General features: G+C 37.4%; 1 protein-coding gene across 1 annotated transcript; it reads right to left on the minus strand.

Annotated features, from left to right (window-relative positions):
• Positions 1-112: 112 nt before the first annotated feature.
• tbx19 (T-box transcription factor 19) lies at positions 113-20,987 on the minus strand. Its single transcript, XM_080297552.1, has 10 exons — positions 17,011-20,987; positions 16,469-16,562; positions 15,100-15,371; positions 11,061-11,337; positions 7,322-7,456; positions 6,422-6,483; positions 4,519-4,577; positions 3,992-4,150; positions 2,869-3,019; positions 113-2,790 (listed from the first exon to the last, which is right to left on the minus strand). Exons 2-10 carry the CDS (start codon positions 16,502-16,504, stop codon positions 2,622-2,624), a joined length of 1,320 nt encoding a protein of 439 aa, XP_080153678.1. The 5' UTR covers positions 16,505-16,562; positions 17,011-20,987; the 3' UTR covers positions 113-2,621.
• Between the last annotated feature and the right edge of the window lie 12 nt (positions 20,988-20,999).

Here is a 20,999-nt window from a genome sequence, read left to right on the forward strand (position 1 = left end):
CGACGAATGGTCAAAAACAACTAAATATATGTTTTTACATATATTTTATCTAAATATATGTTTTTACATATATTTTGACATGCATTTTACAAACATTTTGACATGAACACACTCTCTCTTAAGTCTTTATTGACACACAGCTGAATCACAACCTCTCTCTTTCTGCAGCAGAAAACAAACAAAAAGCAACAACGAGAGCAGAACAATTATTTGGTGTTTTTGCTGACTACATGTTTTAATTTAATTAATTTAATCTTCAAATTATCTTTTGTTTCTGCTTAGCAGCAATAGATCCGGAGAAAAAACAATGAGAAAGCAACATCATCAACAACAAAGACATGAATCTTTTACCTCTGACTCCAGAGGGCACCATAACACCACAGAGTTTGCAAGACCTAACATTGATTTGATTTATTTTAACACTTTGATTCAGCAAATGATATAATGTTGATTTACATGTGACTTGATGAGCAAGTGGCAACCACTAAAAGTCCCTGCTAGAGACCTTTAATATCTGCAAGAAAAGGGAGCCAAATTTACTGTCAGGTAAAGGGGAATAATTTTAATTCCATTCTCTATATTATATACTGCAACTCTTCAAAAGTCCTAAATAATGCTCCAGCTCTTTAAGGCTCTTCTCCATATGAAAGCTCACTTCTGTTTGATTTCCCAAAATCTGGAAGAGAGCTGAGGGGCAACACCTAGATCCTGTGAGCTGTGATGTTGGAAACAGAAAATTCAGAGCAGTGTACATAATTTAACATTATTAACTCTGGACAGGTTTAAATGAACATCTGAGATGGTAACATCAAATATATGACGATATATCATAGCAAATTATGAATCTATTATGTTTCTAAATGTAGCTCATCAAGGCCCTCCTCCCTAAAAATCTGACTGGCCAACATCTCAAAGCCAGCCATGAAACCCAATGAGCCGTGATGCTGGAGACAGAGGATTCAGAGCAGTGTGAAGTCTCAAAAGAAATACTTTTACATAAGTTTGCTTCATTATTTTTAACTTTAGACAGGTTTAATATGAATATCTGACACTGTGACATTAAATACATGACAACAAATCATGAAAAGCATAATACATCTCATTTAAAGTCTTAGCATGATTTGCTTTTGAAAATAAACCACATTTATCTTATACTTATCTTATTCAGCCCATCAGTTCACTTTTGATTGGTGAACTTCTGGAAGCCTGCAGAAAATTTGAAATTTCATAAATTATAAATTGAGTATAAAGAGGAATCTGAAGCCCAGGCTGTTGGCTAACATTAGATTTACATATGTTCATCTCACTGTTTTACATTTTTATTACCAATAAATATGGGGGGGGGGGGGGGGGGGGGACCCAACAGTATTGGTTTAGTTTAAGTAACCAAAAGAATATTTGGCTGTCAGTAGATGCTTACTATAAGACATTAGCAAATATTTACCTATTAGATTTTAAAAGTGGCCCCCAGTGCTCATTAGATTGCATCAACAACCAGCAGGTACATGTAACCATTTTATTTACAGGTATTTACTGGTTAGCTGCTAACTAAAACGGTTGCCACTAACTCAAATAACACCGTCACTCATATGTAGCTACCAGTTGCTAACCAGTATCTGCTACTTACATGCAACAAAGGCCAGCAGTGATTACCTTTATCTACTAATAGCAGCCACTAGCAGACGTTAACAGCCACTAGAAGTTCCCATGTAGGAGTTGTCACTGTTATCTATAAGTAGTCACAGCTGCTAAATGAAATACTAGCCACCAATAGCTGTGGTACAAGCAGCCAACTGGCCACTTCCTGTGGCCTCGGTCTAAAAGTCATAGAAACTAGTCCATCAACCCCAGTCAACCTATGGTCGCTAGGGGAAAAAAGTGTGTATTTCCTGAATGGTTGGTGAGTGCTTGTTGGCTGTTAGGTCACAAAGTCTGTCATAAAGGAGGTGCTGCACCAGAAAACCTCCATAAGACTCTTTTGGTCACTAACAGACTTCTATGTTAGCCAAGAGTTTGCATACATAGTTCACAGTTTACCATCAGATAAATGCTTTGTCTTACTGCTGGACCCAACGTGTATAAGAGGCTCCAACTTTTACTAGTAGGTGACCGGTCTCTGTTTCCAATTTCACTAGTGGGTTATGAACTCTTGATGAGTATTTGCAGATAAGTTGGCTTATTACCTGAAAACTGTGAGTCACTGCGGTAATCTGGTACCCACCAAAGCAACTTTTAGGAGGTGTTTTGTGCAGCACCCTCTTTGTGATTAATTTCACAAAGCAACTGCCAGAAACTGCTCGCCAACTGGTTGAAGACTACATATTTTTGGGGTTGGGGTTGGGGATCTCTGTCCCTATGTGATTGTAGCCACAAGGAGATACAAGTAACCATTCCTTTTGAAATGATATCTATACAAATAGTCATAAATAGTTACAAATAGTGTTTAAAATATATATATTTTTTATCAACTGCATGATATGAGTAGCCATGAAAGCTTACAGTACTCTATGTACAAATAACCAGCAGCTGGTTACTATCAAATAATCTCACTGAACGGTTACCACCAGGTTACTAGTGTGTAGTGGGTTATCACTGATTAATTTGGCCAATCACATCACATTTCAGAAAGAGTGTGTGGGACCAGGCGGCCATCCAGCCCCGCCCATCCGAGTGTGACCAGGAGGCTGCATGAGTCCCTCGCTGCTGATTGGTCCATGGTGGAGCCCAGCGCAGGGTGAGTGGGAGGGGCTCAACTCGCTGCATCCAACTGTCCACAGACAAGGGTACTGACTGAAAACACACACAGATAGTTCATTTAATCTGAAAAACCAGTAGATTTACCATTTAAAGCTGTGGGATGGGTTTCACCTGGAGCTGTGAGGAGGAGGAGGCTGTGATGAAGGGGCGCTGCTACTCAAGGGAATGGAGGCAGAGGAGGGTGAGGAAGAAGATGAGGTGGGACGAGGGGAGGAGGTGCTCCAGCCATCAGATATCACCTGAACACCTTCAGAGAGACACACTGAGAGCACACAAAGAATCCAGAATTTAGAAACTGCTGTGTTCATTCAATATTGAGTAAAATATTGAATAAAAACCAAAAGACTTAAACAAAAGATAGGATTTTGAACACAAAACAAAAATCTGTAAAATGTACTTTTTTGCTAAATAAGAGTAAATATATATGTATGTATATATATATATATATTATATATATATTTATATTTATATATTTATATATACACACACACGTGTGTGTGTGTGTGTGTGTGTGTGTGTGTGTGTGTGTGTGTGTGTGTGTGTGTGTGTGCATATTTCTATATTCATGTAGATGTCTGCAGGCAAAAGTTTGTATATAAATATTTAAAATTAGCATATAAGTAAATCAACATAATTTACATTGTGTACTAGTGTATATAAAGGTATATATGTATATAAGTAGTTATAGAAAGTAAATGTTCACTGAATATTCAGAAAAAACCCATATAAAATATTTACGTGAATGCTTATTTGTTTATCTGTTTAATATACAGTTCATTAATCATTGTTTTTATGTCACATATATAAGAATTTTGTTTTTAAATCATAATAGACATGAAGAAAATTTGTATATTAATGACAAAAAGAGATGTCTGCATGCAAATGTATGTATATAAAAATTGTAAATGCTTTATATTGTAAACATTTAGTAAATAAATAAATCGTGATTTTTTATATAGTTATAAATGAACATGAAACTACATGTTTATACAGCACATGTTTATACATATAGTATAATGTATAATGTAGTATAATGCCAGTGTAAAATGTCATGATTATTTCAATATAGTGAAAATGTTCTGCTGCACAGTTTTACATTAAAATTGAAAAAAGTAAAAACAAATATCTGTGATAATTGTAGCAAATATGAAATCCCTCTGTAATGTTGAACATGATAAGAAGTACAAAACTTTATTTTTGGACTTTCTACAAACATTCACAAAAACACTGTTACCTGAGGAGTGCGGGCGGTGGGGCAGGTAGGCAGTGGGGTAAGGCGTGTGTCTCCCAGGGTATCCATGGTGTTTATAACCATGGTGATGATGTGATGTCAGCGGGAGGCTGCTGCCATAAGGAAAAGCACCTCCTCCTCCAGCTGAGCACAGCGACCAACCTTACACACCAAAGCACACACGCAAATATCTGTTTACCTAAAATGTATCGATAGTTTGTTTTTTTGTGTCAAGAATAGCAAGAAATATATACTTACACAAAAAATAAAAGCACAAGAAAAGTAAATGCTCAGAAAAACTGTTTATAAAAAAGGAATAAAATATGCTGTTAAAATCAAACACTTTCATAGATTCATAAATTTCATACCATGGAAATAAGATTTTCAATTTTTCCCACAAAATCTGATTTTTATTTTAATCTTCAAATTAAATTTCAAAAAGCATAAAAGTCCAATGTTTTTATTTCGATATAAACTACGAAAAAATGTAATTGTCTCTTTCATGAGGCTATATAAAGCTGTGAACTCACAGGACTGAATCCCAACACGGCCCTCTGATGGCTCAGGCAAACTCCGCCCACCTGGGATCCTGAGGAGGATAAATCAAACACAGCCATCAAGACAATGTGAGTTTGTGTGTCTGTGTTCAGATGTGTGTGTGGTTTATATTGTATAGAGTCTCTCACTTGACACCCTCTCTCCAAATGAGTGAGACGGTGGAGTTCATAATGACTCTCTAATCGCCTGCTAACGCTAACTTCCTCTGTTATCCTGGTGAGAAATGCTAAGCGTTAAGTGTAAAGTGTCAGCAGTCATTGCAGGCACATGGCTGTGGTGTAAAATATCTCTGGATGGGACAGAAATCTGACTCATCCACAACTGCACACTCATTATATATGACATACTAGATCTCACAGCTATTGCATTTAATCACAAGTTGATTTTACAACATCATTTGTTTATGTGGAGATTTTGCAGTGATGTTTGGGTCCCCTGATCACAGTTTTCTATCTCAGTGAGTAAAATATAAGCTTAAAGTGAAGTATGTCTTTATCTCCACCTTTTACTTATTCAAAATAACAAAAAATAAAAAGAACTGTCTAAAGATTTATCATGATGTTTAGTTTGGGAGCTGAGAGCCTGACCTCTTGAAGTCAACCACTTTGGATACTGAGGTGTGTTTATCACCACTCCAAAGTCAGCTGAACCACCCTGAAGCTCTTCGGTAGTCAAATGCCCTTTTAGTCTTGCTAACAATCCTTCCATCAGTTCTCCCGCAACCTTTTCTTGGTACTGAAAACTAAAAGGCACAGAACATTTGAGATGGTGCATTACCTCTCTTGTCATAAATAATACCTACATTTTATTTTCTATGCAGATGATATCCAACTTTATTTATCTATGGTGCCGAAATTATTAGTTAAACTAGAGCCACGACTTAAGGATATAAAGGCCTGGATAACCTTTAAATGCACCCCAAACTGAGGTTGATGCACCTGGGCCTAAAAACGTTATGGAGTCTAACCAGAAACTTACTCTGAATGACCATATACTTTACATATGTCTCAGAGCTATGCTGAAAGCTAGTTGACTTTGCAGAGGTGAGAGCACATTTTTGTTCTCTTTTAAAGACCACCCTGCACCACCAACCAAATAAACAGGTGCCCTGCTGGTCCAATCCAGTTTTAACTCCCTGCTAGTGAAGACAAAACCCGACCATGATGGATGAGCTATAGTTGGATCTATTTTTAATGTTATCTGTAGTGCAGTGAAAGTCTTCTGCCGTGTGTTACCAGCATGCAGGAACTTTGATCAAACAGAGCTGTTCTACTTCTGTAGAAGTTATCTGGTGCTTTTAATGTGAAAATTGCCGTACAAATAACTCTTGCTTTCTTCATGATAATTACTTTAAATGCTCTGAAAACCTAATATGAGAAACAGGACATTTTTAACCCTTGTGCAATCCAGCTATCTTTGCAACTAAAAAGCAAAATTACAGTGAAGTCATCATAGTCATCCGTTGTTTCTAACTCAATCTGAAAAAAAAAATCTGGTTGGCAGAAGCGTAATATTTCAAAGATTTTGTGTAGAAATGCACAAAACATTTAGATTACTGAAATATCTAAACACTGTCATAATGAGATACCTAATTATTGAATATATACCAGAAAAAGGGCTAATAAATCAAAGCCCATTGTGTTAAAAATGTTCATATTTCACAGCTTTCCATTCTCCGTGGCACATTAATGTGGAAAATCCTGTAAAAATCTATGAAAAGTTTTGGAGGCTAGATTTATGTTTTTATAATTTAAAGTATCACAAAAGAACATAGAAATACACTATATGGCTACTGGGTCTCTTAAAGGGTATATCCAGTTTAAAAGTCAGATTAAAGTGTTTGGATGCTGTTGTTGTGTTGCTGTGCAGTGTTACCTCTCTTTGGCATCCAGAAAGGCTTTAGCGAACGGGTTGTATTTGATCTTTAGGGCTGTGATCTGCACAGAAAAACACAGAAACATCCACATCCTGTTACGTTATTTTACACTCGAGAAGAACAGAGCACCTCAGCTGTGAAATGTTAAATGACTTTTATGCATAACAGTCCATTTATTGGACAGAGGCTTCATCTTTCATTGATCTGTTCATTTGCAAGTAATTTCTCAATCAGGCTTCTAGATGAATATCCATTTTCATGTCCACTTATTGTATTATTTCACAGTTCTGTTTAATAAATTCTTCCTCTGTTTTGATTTGAATAATTAGTGTGTGTTCCCAATCTGTTTTTATTAACTGTGATCTCAATAAAATGAGAGAATAGATTATTAATAACCTGAACGTGACCAACTAAGTAAGGGTTTGCTGTTGTAACATTAAAAATGGAATATATTATACCCTTAAAAACTGATTCATCTCATTAAATTAAACAGATTCAGCTGGTAAAAAAAACTCTGAGCTTTACCTTTTTTTTAAACTAAATCAGACGTCTGAGCTTTACCTTTATAAAAAATTTCATACATTTGTATTCAAATGTTTTTTTCCGATTAAAAGATGTTGTGTTGTGTTTCTAATTCCGAGTCTGTGTCCCACAAATCCATATTTATTAAAAAGGTAATTGAAAAAAGAAACACTGTCCAATATTTCATGACACTTAACCAGCATTAAATCTGGTTAATTGGAATATTTGAGCAATTTTAGCTTGCTGGTGTTAGCTTTAACTTTGATATATCAAAATCAGCTTCAATTTTTCAAGAATTAGAACAAGTATAGCTGTGAAACTAGTTCTAGTTCACACCCAAACACCAAATGATATTGAAAATAGAACATCTTTTGTACCTCTTCATTCTGGTAGGCAGTGACGGCGATGAACTGCGTTTCTTTGAAGGAAACGTTAGAAACCAGTCGATGGCGAGAGCCAACACACACGATGTGGAGCTGAGGTTCATACTTATGGAGAGAATTCAACATAATCTGGGAAAATGAAGACAATTATTTCTACATTTTCCCATCATTTATAATTATTTAGACCAAGATTATTGTACATTTTTTGTGCACCTAAATGCTTTTATCTAAAAGTATTCGGCCCCCTTGAACTTTTCCACATTTTGTCACATTACAGCCACAAACATGAATCAATTTTATTGGAATTCCCTGTGAGAGACCAACACAATACAATTACTGAAAAGTGGGGTGTGTGTAATTATTCAGCCCCCTGAGTCAATACTTTGTAGAACCACCTTTTGCTGCAGTTACAGTTGCCAGTCTTTTAGGCTATGTCTCTACCAGCGTTGCACATCTAGAGACTGAAATCCTTGCCCATTCTTCTTTGCAAAACAGCTCCAGCTCAGTCAGATTAGATGGACAGCGTTTGTGAACAGCAGTTTTCAGATCTTGCCACAGATTCTTGATTGGATTTAGACACCAGACAGGTCAGGGATAAAGTTATTGAGAAATTTAAAGCAGGCTGAGGGTACAAAAAGATTTCCCAATCCTTGAACATCCCAAGGAGCACTGTTCAAGCGATCATTCAGAAATGGAAGGAGTATGGCACAACTGTAAACCTACCACGACAAGGCCGTCACCCTAAACTCACAGGCCGAACAAGGAGAGCGCTGATCAGAAATGCAGCCAAGAGGTCCATGGTGACTCTGGACGAGCTGCAGAGATCTACAGCTCAGGTGGGGGAATCTGTCCATAGGACAACGATTAGTCGTGCACTGCACAAAGTTGGCCTTTATGGAAGAGTGGCAAGAAGAAAGTCATTGTCAACAGAAAACCATAAGAAGTCCCGTTTGTAGTTTGCCACAAGCCATGTGGGGGGGACACAGCAAACATGTGGAAGAAGGTGCTCTGGTCAGATGAGACCAAAATGGAACTTTTTGGCTAAAATGCAAAACGCTATGTGTGGCGGAAAACTAACACTGCACATCACTCTGAACACACCATCCCCACTGTCAAATATGGTGGTGGCAGCATCATGCTCTGGGGGTGCTTCTTCAGCAGGGACAGGGAAGCTGGTCAGAGTTGATGGGAAGGTGGATGGAGCCAAATACAGGGCAATCTTGGAAGGAAACCTCTTGGAGTCTGCAGAAGACTTGAGACTGGGGCGGAGGTTCACCTTCCAGCAGGACAACGACCCTAAACATAAAGCCAGGGCAACAATGGAACGGTTTAAAACAAAACACATCCATGTGTTAGAATGGCCCAGTCAAAGTCCAGATCTAAATCCAATCGAGAATCTATGGCAAGATCTGCAAACTGCTGTTCACAAACGCTGTCCATCTAATCTGACTGAGCTGGAGCTGTTTTGCAAAGAAGAATGGGCAAAGATTTCAGTCTCTAGATGTGCAAAGCTGGTAGAGACATACCCTAAAAGACTGGCAGCTGTAATTGCAGCAAAAGGTGGTTCTACAAAGTATTGACTCAGGGGGCTGAATAATTACGCACACCCCACTTTGCAGTTATTTATTGTATTGATTTCCGTTCCACTTCTCACGTGTACCAACCACTTTGTGTTGGTCTTTCATGTGGAATTCCAATAAAATTGATTCATGTTTGTGGCTGTAATGTGACAAAATGTGGGAAAGTTCAAGGGGGCCGAATACTTTTGCAAACCACTGTATATATATACATACTGGTACTGGAATTTCAAGTGTCCCTTTAATTCTTTTAAGCTGTATATTCATTTTTCCATCTTTACCCATTTACACACATCTAAACATTTTTATATGTCTTTCTCAATTTGTACCTGTTCGTATCTCTCTATATCCAGTTGTAATTGTCTGAAGCTACCTCTATCTGCTACTATCTATCCACCTTTTTAGAGGTTTTCAGTCATCTATAATATTTTATATGCTTTCGCCCAATTATCTATATTCATTAACACCAGTTTGTACTCATCTATAATGTTTCCATTTCAATTCAATTCAATTCAATTCAATTCAATTCTATTTATATAGCGCCAAATCACAACAGCAGTCGCCTCAAGGCGCTTTATATTGTACAGTAGATCGTACAATAATAGATGATCGTACAATAATAGATCCCCCGTCATCTATAATGTTTCCATTCCTCCGATACCTGCTTGTGTCCATGTATATTATTGCCCATTCATAAATGTAACCATCTATATCTGGTTGTAACTGCCTACCTCATTCTATCCATACTTCAACATTTCCTATCTGACCTGTTTAGTTCATTTCAGTACTTTTTTACTGAAGTCCATCCTCTCTGAAGAGATCACAAGCCTCACGGTAAAAACTCGGCTCTAAAAGTTTGAAAAAGTCCAAACAGCTCTGTACTTTTGAATCAATTAACAGAAAACAAAGGTAAGTGTAGTTTTGTCAGTCAGTCAGTTTGTCAGTTTGTCTGACTGCAGGAGAGTTTATGGAGTGGAGCCATCTTTGTCTTTTGGCCAAAACACTCTTTTATCCATCTGTCTTTTCTATCTCGTCCATCTCCCCATCAACCCCCCCCCCTCGCTAATGAGGCCCAATTAACCAATCCGAGTTCTCCGGGCGGACACACAAAAACAAACTGTTTTCTATTCAGATTGAGAGGCTGGCTTCAGATCTGACCCCGGCGCTGTGTGTGTGCTGGCAGTGCCCACATTAGCTGGAGTGTGTGTGGGCTCTTTTTGAATATAGTTTACCTCTCTCTCCCTCGTCCATCTGAAGCATGATGGGTAAATTAATTTCCCAGTAAAAAACATAATTACCATAATGTACAAATAAGCTGAGCAATTATTTCATTATGGCCGAGCTCTCTGTTCCAACTCTGCATTACTGCCCGGTGTGTGCGTGTCATGTTTGGACAGGGATAATGGGGTAAATATAAACAACATTATTGCCAATTTTGTAGTGCTGTGCACGTGTGTTTGTGTTTGTGTGTGCGTGTGTGCGCATGGAGGCCTCTAAGAGTGCTGAACAGCTCTCGACAGGAAGTGCATTAAACTGCTGCTGGCCAATTAAGAGCTGTTTATCCCGTTCCCGTGGTTACGAGGGGGCGAGCAGGTGAAGTGAGCGGAGAGAGGGACTGAAGTGGCTAATTAGAGGCGGTAGTCTCTCGCCCACTTCAATACAATACAGAGGGAAGGAGAGAGAGAGAGGGAAAGAGACGGAGACTCTTGACATGAACAGCAGGATAATGGACTCAAGAAGAAGAAGAAGACGGAGATGCAGAAGAAATACAGGAAAAAGTGTGGTAAAAGTGAAAGAGGGAAAGGGAGAAGAAAGACAAGAATGAATAGTAGAAAATTACGAGAACAAAAAAGAAAGATTGAAAAAAGAAAACACTAGATTAAAGAGAGGAATAAAGTACTGAAGAAAAAAGGAACTACAAACAAAACAAAGAAAGCAGAAATCAGCAGAACAGAAACAAAAAAGAGAACAAAGGAGAGAAAGAAAACGAATAAGAAATCACAGGAAAGAAAAAAAACAACAATTAAATAAAAACTGAAAATATATGAACAGACTGGATAAAAATCAAAGTATGAATGACTGCAGAAAGAACAAGTAAACACACAAAGAAATCAATGAATGAAGACATGCAGATTTTCAGGCTCTGTTCCACCCACCTGTCCTCCTCCGTTCACCTTGTTGGTGAGTTTGACCTTGTTGAAGGACACGGCCGCTTTCATCCAGTGAGCGCCGAAGTTTGGCGAGTCAGGGTGGATGTAGATGCCACCGTGGCCCCGGCCTTCGCTGCGGCTTTCCGCCCGGCCGGCCGCCACCCACTCCCCGTTTACAAACTTCCAGCGGCAGCTGTCAGCCGGGACGAAGTCCAGCAGGAAGGAGTACATGGAGCTGGGGTCCAGGCCAGAGACGCTCACTTTCAGCACTGGGAACATGCGACTGAAGAGACACACAGCTTGATTAAAGGGGAAAGTTTATGTTCACTCACAGAACCCAAAATAATAACAGAATTATGGGGCTAATACCAATTTTAATGCATTTTTTCTTACATTATATTATAAGTTTATACATAGATTACACACATTGCCTATACATATGAATGTATCTCTATGAAAGTTTTATTGAAGCTGAAGTTACTGTAACATACATTGCTGAACATTTAATCAACAAATTAGTCAGCAGCTTATTATAAAGATATGTTTTGACTTTGCTCACCACCTGCTCAGCTGTGGGAGCTGTTCTGCTATTATGTGATTGCAAATCTGAATTTACAGTTTCAGTTTCATTCTTTGGTTCAGTTTTTTTTAAGTATAACCAACTATAATGATAAAGTTATTTATATCAACCTGAAGATTGTCCGACTTTTTTTCTCTTTTAGCTCCATTTTTGGTCACCACCGGCACCTCAGATAAATATCCAGGTTTTAAGCTGCCAAAGGATCCACAGCATTTTGTTTTGCTTTATGTTTTGGACTTTAGATGAAATTAAATATATACACAATATAACGTTTCATATAATGAATACATTTACAAACAAATACAAAATTATTGCAACTATTAAACTACATAAGATCAAACTCAAATATTGGGAATTTGTGGATCTGTTAAAAACATTCCAGAAGCCAACAGTAAATTTGAATAGTTCTATAAAACGTCTGTGATAATTTATCACAGTCACACATTTAGTTAACAGATTAATTTTTAAACTGACAGAATTTTCAGCTGCACTGATATACAGATAGTTGTTCCTTGTAGTTTCTCAGGAGTGAGGACTTTCTTGAGCTTTTCTAGGAAAATAGTTCAGCTTTGAGAGTTGGTCAAAGAAAACATGTAAGAGCCAATTTTCAGAAATTTCTGTCAAATTAGAGATAATGATTTATATATAACACAAATAATTGTTGGATGGAGTTTTAAAAGTAAACAGAATCCAAAAAAGTCTGGTACTGCAATTTTTTGACAATTGTGCCAAACAGCTGAAGGCTGTATAAAGGCATTTTAACAATACCAGATTTTAAGGGCTTTAGAGAAAATGTCTATAATTTCCAGACTAGTTTTTCTCCAAAGAGCCTCCTGACACTACGATTCCACCCCCATTTTATTCTCTGAATATACCTTATTCTTTATTTTTCATTCTGACTGGTTGACAGCGGTACAGCCAACAAATGCATTTCTTCGATAACCATCAATAACAACTGATGACTGATTAGAAAAATCCTTACCAGAGCTAAAATTTGTTACAGGCAGCATAAACTATGACAGATTATGATAACCAACCATCTCTGCATGTGAATATAAATTTATCACCGTATGTTAAAAATACCAAAGTTTCCATCCTTCTAAAGCTGCTTTCAGACAAACAGTCGGCTCTCCAGCAGTAACAGCAGTTGAAGTGGCGTCCTGCAGGTGTAAATGGAGTGTTTGCCCACTGCAGGGCGCGACTGGTCAACACGCCTCGGCTTGGCACAAAAAAAACACAAAATGAAACACACAGAGGCGATGATAACAGCTGCTATCGAGACTAATGAATAACCCCGGTTAACAGCAGCACTGATCGGGAGTCAGCTTAAAACAGGGACACTCTGTGTTAATGTTTCTCCATCTCTGTGGTCATTTTTGCAAAAATATTCAGAAATCAAGTATCTTCTAAAACGAGCCATTATTTGTAGAAAAATGGGTAAGATTATGTTTTTAGCATCACAACAAAATAACAAATCTCTGGCAAACAAAGTACAAGTTGCCACATCTGCTCAGAAGAACCACCAACAAAACTCAATTTAGAAAAAACAACAACACAATTTTTCAAATATTTTCTTCTTCAAGCTTGTTTCTCTCATAAAGCCTGAATTGTATATTCATGCTCAGGAAGAATATGGTGTATCTTCATGCCACTGAATTGAACATAATGATCTTTTAATGTCTGATTTTTCTGTTTCTAAACTGGCTGACTAGGAACAAAAGCTGATTAACTCTCACATAAAATGTTGGCATGCTACTGTATCATTCATTGACTGCTGATGCCAATGAAGTCATTAACTTATTATTGCAAAGTCACAAGTTGAAGCACTAGAAAGTCCTCCTAATGTTACCTTCACAGGGAGTGACAGAAATGCCAAACTAAAACTGCCCGAGTAAACTTAGCAGCATTATATGGATCATAGCTATTTATAGGGCCGGTTGTATCTGAAAGGCTCAGTTTTGTTTTTTTTTTTTCACACTGACTAGTTGAAAGTTGCAAAGAACTGTATCTGTGTTTGCTAAATTACATTTTTCATTTGCAGACTTTCCTGACAAGAAAAATCAATTCTGTCAGTTTAGGAAAAGACTGAAAATTGCCTTTTTATGATTTTCTAACACGTTCGTTACTGAATACTGACTGTAAAGACAAAAGTTACCTGATATAATGATCTGTTTCCTGTTGGCTGTCAATCTGATGGCTGTTGACAATGTACTTTCAGAAAAGTACTTTACTGATATTACGTTTAACACATTCTATATCTAGAATGTATTAAAGACCATAAGTACTGTCCTTATTACCTCTATAACTTCAGAAAAAACTTCTCACAACTCCTAAATTATATCTGGACACTCTCAAAGCTATTTATCACTTCTAAATGAGCCAAACTCTTCTGATTTTCTTCCGAAAAGTCTTACAACACAATTAGAAAACGTTACTAATTGCATCCATAACTTCTCCAGGAGATCCTCAGAATCAACAAGGACTACAAATATCAGATGTCAGTCTCCCTAATAGCCTCCAGAGCTTCTTGTAGGCTTCTGAAACATCCAAAAGTATTTGTGGAATACTTTTTGGAGTAACTTATTGATTTTTTTTTTTGTGGAAATCTCTTCAATACCTCCAAAATCTAAAGAATCTCCTCTAAAGACCTAAAAAAAAATCTCCTGAACTAACTCAAAAACGTCTTTGAGACCTCTACAATCTCAACAATGGCTATCAAAACCTCCTCTTGTGAACACCTCTAAAACCCAAAACAAAGAGACACCCAGTATCTCAGCTGGCTAATTATGAAGGCTTTGTTTAGGAGAGAACATGTTAACGTGTTTTTTCTATCAATGTAGAAAAGTGGGTGAGGTGGCTGCAGCTCAGGAGGAAATGTAGGTCATCTACTAACTGAAAGATTGGTGGTTTGATCCCTGCCTGCTCCAGTCTACATGCCAAAGTATCCTTGGAGGAGATACTGCACCCCAAGTTGCTCTTTGATGCAACTATCAGTGTCTGAATGTTACAGAGAAAACGCTTAATCGTAGAAAATGTGCTTTCATGAATTAGTCAGTATAAATGAGATGTTCTATAAAGCACTTTGAGCTCTGCAGTAGAGTTGTAAGGTGCTGCAGAAGAATCAATTTATTTACCATTTACCCAAACGCCCTTGAGATTCCCATGTTGATCAGCAGTAAGACTCAAAAAAGTAAACATTACTTAACGCAAAGTCTCTAATTGAAATGCATCCTGAGAATCTCTAATTCAGGTGTTTATATCCAGATATTTTTGTTTATTTAAGAAACTTCATTTATATTGTAATTTGTTCACCTTTTCTTTCAATTTTCTAAAGTATTCTGAAGCTGTAAATAAACTTTTGTTTCCACTACCAGGTGCTTCCTGAATAACTAACAGTTGCACTGAAGGAGTGAAGTTTGTTCATGGAAGTTTGTTAATTTGTAGCAAAAATCTGAGAGCAGTTACCGTCCATTCTTGGTGACGATCATCTCGTTAGTGATGTGCTGGAATTTCCTCCACAGCTCGGCATCCTCTAACGTCACCCTCAGTTCCCGCTCTGTTGGGTCGCCCTTCTCCCGGCCGGCCTGCAGCTCGCTCTCCACGGCGCTCAGCAGCCGCGACATGCAGCGTTCAGCCGAACCGGGACTGCACATCGACCCACCAGCACCAGTGGCACTCTGATCTACAGATGACACTGAACCAGACCCTCCATCTTCCTGTAACCCCTCCACCTTCATCTGCAAACCCAAACAAAGACAGATTCAATCGTGATGAGTTTTACAGTTTTTATAACATTAATTTCACTTGAGTAAAGATGTTTGGATTATTTTTTAGTCTTTAGAAACTTGACAATGCAATCTGATCCACCTGAATATTTTTATTTGACTAATTTAGTCCACTAAGCGTAAATTTTACCACAAAGTATGATTCTTGTCTCAATAGACTGAAGAACACAGCAGTACTTCAAATAATGGGTAAAAAAACACAGGCTGTATTTTTTCATATCGTCTCTTAGAGTCTGTTTTGTTGACCGCACTGAATCTCAAACATGGTATAAATTATGTTTTATTTGCTATAATCATAGATCAGGTTTCACTGAATGTTGAAGACCTCACACATTCTTGATGAGTTTCTCAATTTTTAAAACACCTTTTGACATTTCAAACTACATCCTAAATACAATTGATCATTGAAAATGATCAGGACCAAATCATATAACCATGGTTTTATATAATTTCTTAATAACACCAGCCCTCTAACGATCAGATTACGCTTCACTGCTGCATTTAACAGGTGATTAGTAAATCCCACTGAAAACAAAATTTTCAGTCCAGTCCACTTTGAATTCATGCTACAGGTTTCAGTTTTTTTCTAAGCCACATAATCAGTTTAACTGAATGAAAATAAAAATAAAAAATGAGCTGACGTTATTGTCATTGTTGTAGTTAGCTGGAGGACGGTGTCAGCTACCCGATAAACCCATATTGTTCCTGAAAATTTCTGCATTTGAAAATAATAGGCTGAATGCAGGTGGGGAATTTCTGGACCAAAGAAACGCAAAAAATAAGCTCGTTTCAGGAAGCAGTTTATCTGTTGTTTATTTTTGAAGCTTTTAAACAATCAACATTGTTTGATATGAAAGGAGCAAATGAAATGTGCTATAATCTGATGTTTGATTGTTCAGTTTAAATGAATCTGAATGAAATAAAAGGTTTATTTATTTTTCCAAGTTGCTCTTGAATAGAAACCTTCTTTAACTGCATCATTTAATTTACAGTGGGTTCACAGACTGAAAGTGACACAAAGGGGTCAACAAAATTGTAAAGTCTTTTACTTTGTCAGTCAGAAGCATCTGCACACCCGACACCATTTGTCTTTCAATGAGACTCTTACTTGGCTTCTAGTATGGACCTGGAAGGAAACGATGCCTGAAACAAGAATGAAAATAAAGGATAAAAACTTAAAACACATACCTTTAAACACCATCAGTAGATTGATTTATTGTATTGTCATGTCCATTTATGCACAGTTATCACATGCAAATTGGGCAAACTGAACTAATGTTTTCTTTTTTAGGGTTATGGATTTGTTTGCCTCAAATTGCTACATAGTTCACAGCATAGCAGTGTATTTAGTGCATAACATGCCATCTGTACACTTTGGGCTGATGGCTTGAATGAACTCTGTTTCAAAAACAGGACGTTTGATCAAAATTTTACCAACAACAAAACCCAAGATTGTGAATAAGAAGGTAAAATTGGCTGTAAGAAAATGTCAGATATTTGGATACGAAACTTTGAAAACCTACCAGAAAGAATTTACTCTGCAAACAATTAAAATATAGATTATTAGCGTGCAGAGTCTACCAAAAATCACCTCTGAGATCTGTGGATTTCAGCTGGTTTCTTTTCTTTTTTTATTCAAAAGCTTCCTTTTCTAGCTTTTCTTTGTCCTCTCAGACAGCAGACCCTCCAGCAGAGAAAACACACACAGGATAAAAGTGGGGATAATAAGCAGAAGTTAACAGACATTTAATGGAGTATAATTTTTCTGTTAGTTTATTTTCTGTCTGTTAACACTGCTGCTGTTGTTAGTAACCACTTTAACCACAGGACCTTTTAAACCCCACTGAGGGTGATTTAATACCTGCCTCATGATCAGAAATAGGAAAAACAAAATCAATATTGTCATAATTTCCCAGTTCTAGTTAATAATGATAATTAGAAAATTGACCAAATTAACCTAAGATTTGTTTGAAAATGTTTGGGGGGGGAAAAGACTTTCCTATTTGTGTCAGTTTACACCAGGTCAAAGAAACATCCAGGACCTTTTCAAACACTCTGTGGTCTGATTTCAGGTTTTTAAGACATGAAATCCCCCGTTTATTCTTTAGCTCTCTTTAAAAAAATGCATTATTGTTATTAGATTAGAACCTTCAATAGTTAGTAAATATATAAATATATATATATATAATATTAATATTTTTTGGCTCATTTAAATGCACGTTTAATAGAAATTACAACCCAAACATTTTAAGAAAATTATTTTACATAGGTGCAATTACTGAATTTGACAGAAAGCATATATACATCTCTTCACATTCACATTTTCACTTATGGTAAAAATTTCTATGTGATACACAATCACGTCAAAGAATTTGTATGATTTATTTAAAGATTTGAATGTTTTAAAGGTTTGAATGTTTTAATATTAAAAATAATTTCAAGAAACAAAATTCAAACAGCTTCAGACTATTTATCTCCAGTGAGTAAAAAATATAATCCAGTGTAAAGCAGACTTTTTTAATGATACACACATCCCTGTATTTAAATTTGATGAAAAAACTCCTAAAAATATTTTTTTTTATTACTGAAAGGAAGTATTCAGTCTACTTCATATATTAAATGTATATGTAAATCATTATGTAATATTCAGATAATGAATTGTTAATTCTTGGTGATTTCAAAGTAAACACTGTTAACAAAAAAGGGTAAAAACAGATGACAAATACATTTAAAATCCTAAAATAAAAAGCACATGAATGACAGCTGACACAGTTTACTGCCCATGTGCAAAACACAAAAAGTAAAAACTTACTTTTTGTTTAATACATTTTAATTCCATCAGTTGCAAATTTATCCAGAAATTCCTTGAAATTCCTGGAACAAAAATCTTGGAATTGTCTAACAACATTTCTACGTGAGCTTAACTATAATGGACATCTCTGTAGGTCGATAATAGGTGAAACTACAGGTGCATAAAAAGCTGCATATAAACTTACCTGTGACACCGGGCACCGAGCCGAACAGTTGAATTTATCCTAACGAGATGTTTCCGATGAACAGGGAGACGAAAGGATGGAGGTTTGACTGTGATGTGAAGCCGCTCAGCATCTGACTGAACATCACAGTCAATCAGAGGGCTTCAGTCTGACTACACCTCGCTCTGCATCTCTCTCTCTCTCCCCGTCACACACTCACACACGCTCTCCGTCTCTTTTCCTTTCAAACACACGGACGATTTACCTCACTCGGCCACTCACACTTAATCCACAGAGTGTTTAACTGTCCTTTGAATTATAAAAACTGCTTTCAGTAAAAGTGAGGAAGAGGGAGTGTTAAAAAATAGCAAACATAAAAGGGACGAGCACAATGACGAATCTAAAAACGAGCACAAATCTTTAATCTAATCTGCAAACTAATGCAGGAACAGGTGGATGTAAAATGGCAACCAACCTCCATGTTACGATTTTTATAAACACCTAGAAGTGGATGAGAAAGAGCAGAAAACAACAGCAAAGCAGGAGAAAGTGAATAAAGTTGAAACACCGGCCTTGTAGTTTGTTGAAGCTGTGAGAGCAGCACCTTTATTTAGAGCAACTTTAGAGCAGATTTGAAGTTTGAGGAGAACAAATCAAGCGTGAATAAATTATATGGTTGCCCCTCTCTCAGCCTGGTTTCCGTAGAGGTCTCTTCCTTTTATAAGGGAGTTCTGCCTTCCCACCATCACCAAGTACGGACCATATAGGAATGTTTGGCTGTTTGGGTTTTCAACGGTCTAAAGTTCAGCCTTGTCTTATTTACAGTGTTAATAAAAGTTACTGTTGGCTGGTTGCCCCACGGGCTCACCACAGCAGGCATATGCATGTTTTTTTCATACATCTCCATTTAAGGCCTCAGTCAGAGACCAGTGGCTGACCCCCTTGCAACCACCATTCCCCAGTTAAACATGCATATTACCTGACTGGTTAGTGAGTGGTTGCTGGAGGTTGAAACAGTTTGCATGGATGATGTCGATTTATCTGCAAACACCAGCCGACTACTAGCCGTGCGGTAGGAAAACATAAAAAAAAAAGTGTAACAAACTGAAAATGGAGACTGTTTATCTTCAACACTGTGTCTTACTGCTGACAAGCAACACAATTCAAAACAGGCAACTTTTATTTTGACAGGCAAACTTGCTGTTTTTGATCTATGGCTCTGTGGTTCGTTAGTGTTTGCAGACAAATTGGCATCTTCCACGGGGAACTGTGGCAAACTGTGACCAAAGCAATCACAAGGTCTGTGCTGCAACACCATACATGTTTTCTGCAACCATTTTCACTTAACGACAGCCAAAAACCACTTTCTCGTCGATCAGAGTATACACAGTATAGTTAACAGGCAATCACCTTCCAATCTATAGGCCTTTATGTCTAGGCCTTGACTGATTTCTTTGCACATTTACGGAAAACAGAAATCTCTCACTCACAAAAATATTCAGACTAAAAAATGTAGCTACTTACTTATCTAGAAGCTGTCTGAAGTCCATTCATGAACCTTGCAAACAGATCGCTCTTTATGAAAATGATGTCTCTGCATGTCCAGAACGTGAGCTCTGATACTGGAAGCTCTGGTTTCTGTTTGGAGTTGGAGTTCTATTAACAAGTCACATTTTGTTCTGCTTATGTAGAAAGCAAAAGTTTCTACTGGCTTGATTTCATTTACATACATTCATTAACAATGGATGTTGAATAAAAAGCAAGGACTCAGATAGCTGCTAGCTAAACCACCCGTGGTTTGTATTCACCTGTGGCTTCTACAGGTGAATACAGCTGATGGGCTCCTAGATTGGTGAAACTTTGGTTTGATACTTGGTTAATTGATGATCTTGATAATCTAGTATTAGCATGGCTGCTCCAGTCTAGTAGCCAAAGTATCCTGTGGCATGAATGCTCCTGATGTGTTCATTGGACTGTTATTGTTAGATAGAGAACATAGTTGAGACATATGGTAAAGTGCTTGTGTTAATTAGACAATGTGAGGTTGTTAAAGGCACTTTTTGCTCAGGCAGATACAAGAACTAGTCCACTTACGATGCAGTAACAACTCTGAGGTGAGCACAGTGCCAACTGGCATGAACAACACTGCTGAATAACTTATGAGGGCTGGTACTTTTATCACAGGATTAATTGAAAAATGCTGGTAGTAAAGCAGCTACTCCTTTGTGTTGAAAGAAGCCATTTGAGAAGAACGTTAACTTTATTTATTCATCATGAAATGCACAGAAAAGGGGGTTGGAATATTCTCTGAACAGTTTCCTGAACGTGACATCAGCCGTCCATTTAATCAACCAATTAATCACCTAAAACGAAACAGGCGTCACTGGACCAATCGCCTCCCTGGCGCACGTTTAAATGTCATATGACAGTGTTGAAGAAAAACACCAGAAGCTGTTGAGAGCAGCATGTAATGGAGAATAGGTCAGATCCAAGTGGGGAACATCTGGAAAGACATCCGATATCTGGACAGTGCATGGAGCCTTAAAAAGGGAGTGTGTGCGTGTTTTAATCAGCAGGCAGTGACGGGTGGAGATTACAGGCTTTA

The sequence above is a fragment of the Astatotilapia calliptera genome, chromosome 23 (assembly GCF_964374335.1).
Source record: "Astatotilapia calliptera chromosome 23, fAstCal68.1, whole genome shotgun sequence".
Taxonomy (NCBI): domain Eukaryota; kingdom Metazoa; phylum Chordata; class Actinopteri; order Cichliformes; family Cichlidae; genus Astatotilapia; species Astatotilapia calliptera.

Excerpts from the sequence above, each read along its gene's own strand:
- tbx19 (XM_080297552.1), bottom strand. The coding sequence starts at position 16,504 with ATGGTGTCGGGTGTGCAGATGCTTCTGACTGACAAA. Across the intron at positions 4,151-4,518 it reads CCGTGTTGGGATTCAGTCCT|GTTGGTCGCTGTGCTCAGCT; the intron begins GTGAGTTCACAG and ends TTGGTGTGTAAG. Across the intron at positions 2,791-2,868 it reads CCTCCTCCTCACAGCTCCAG|TCAGTACCCTTGTCTGTGGA; the intron begins GTGAAACCCATC and ends GTGTGTTTTCAG.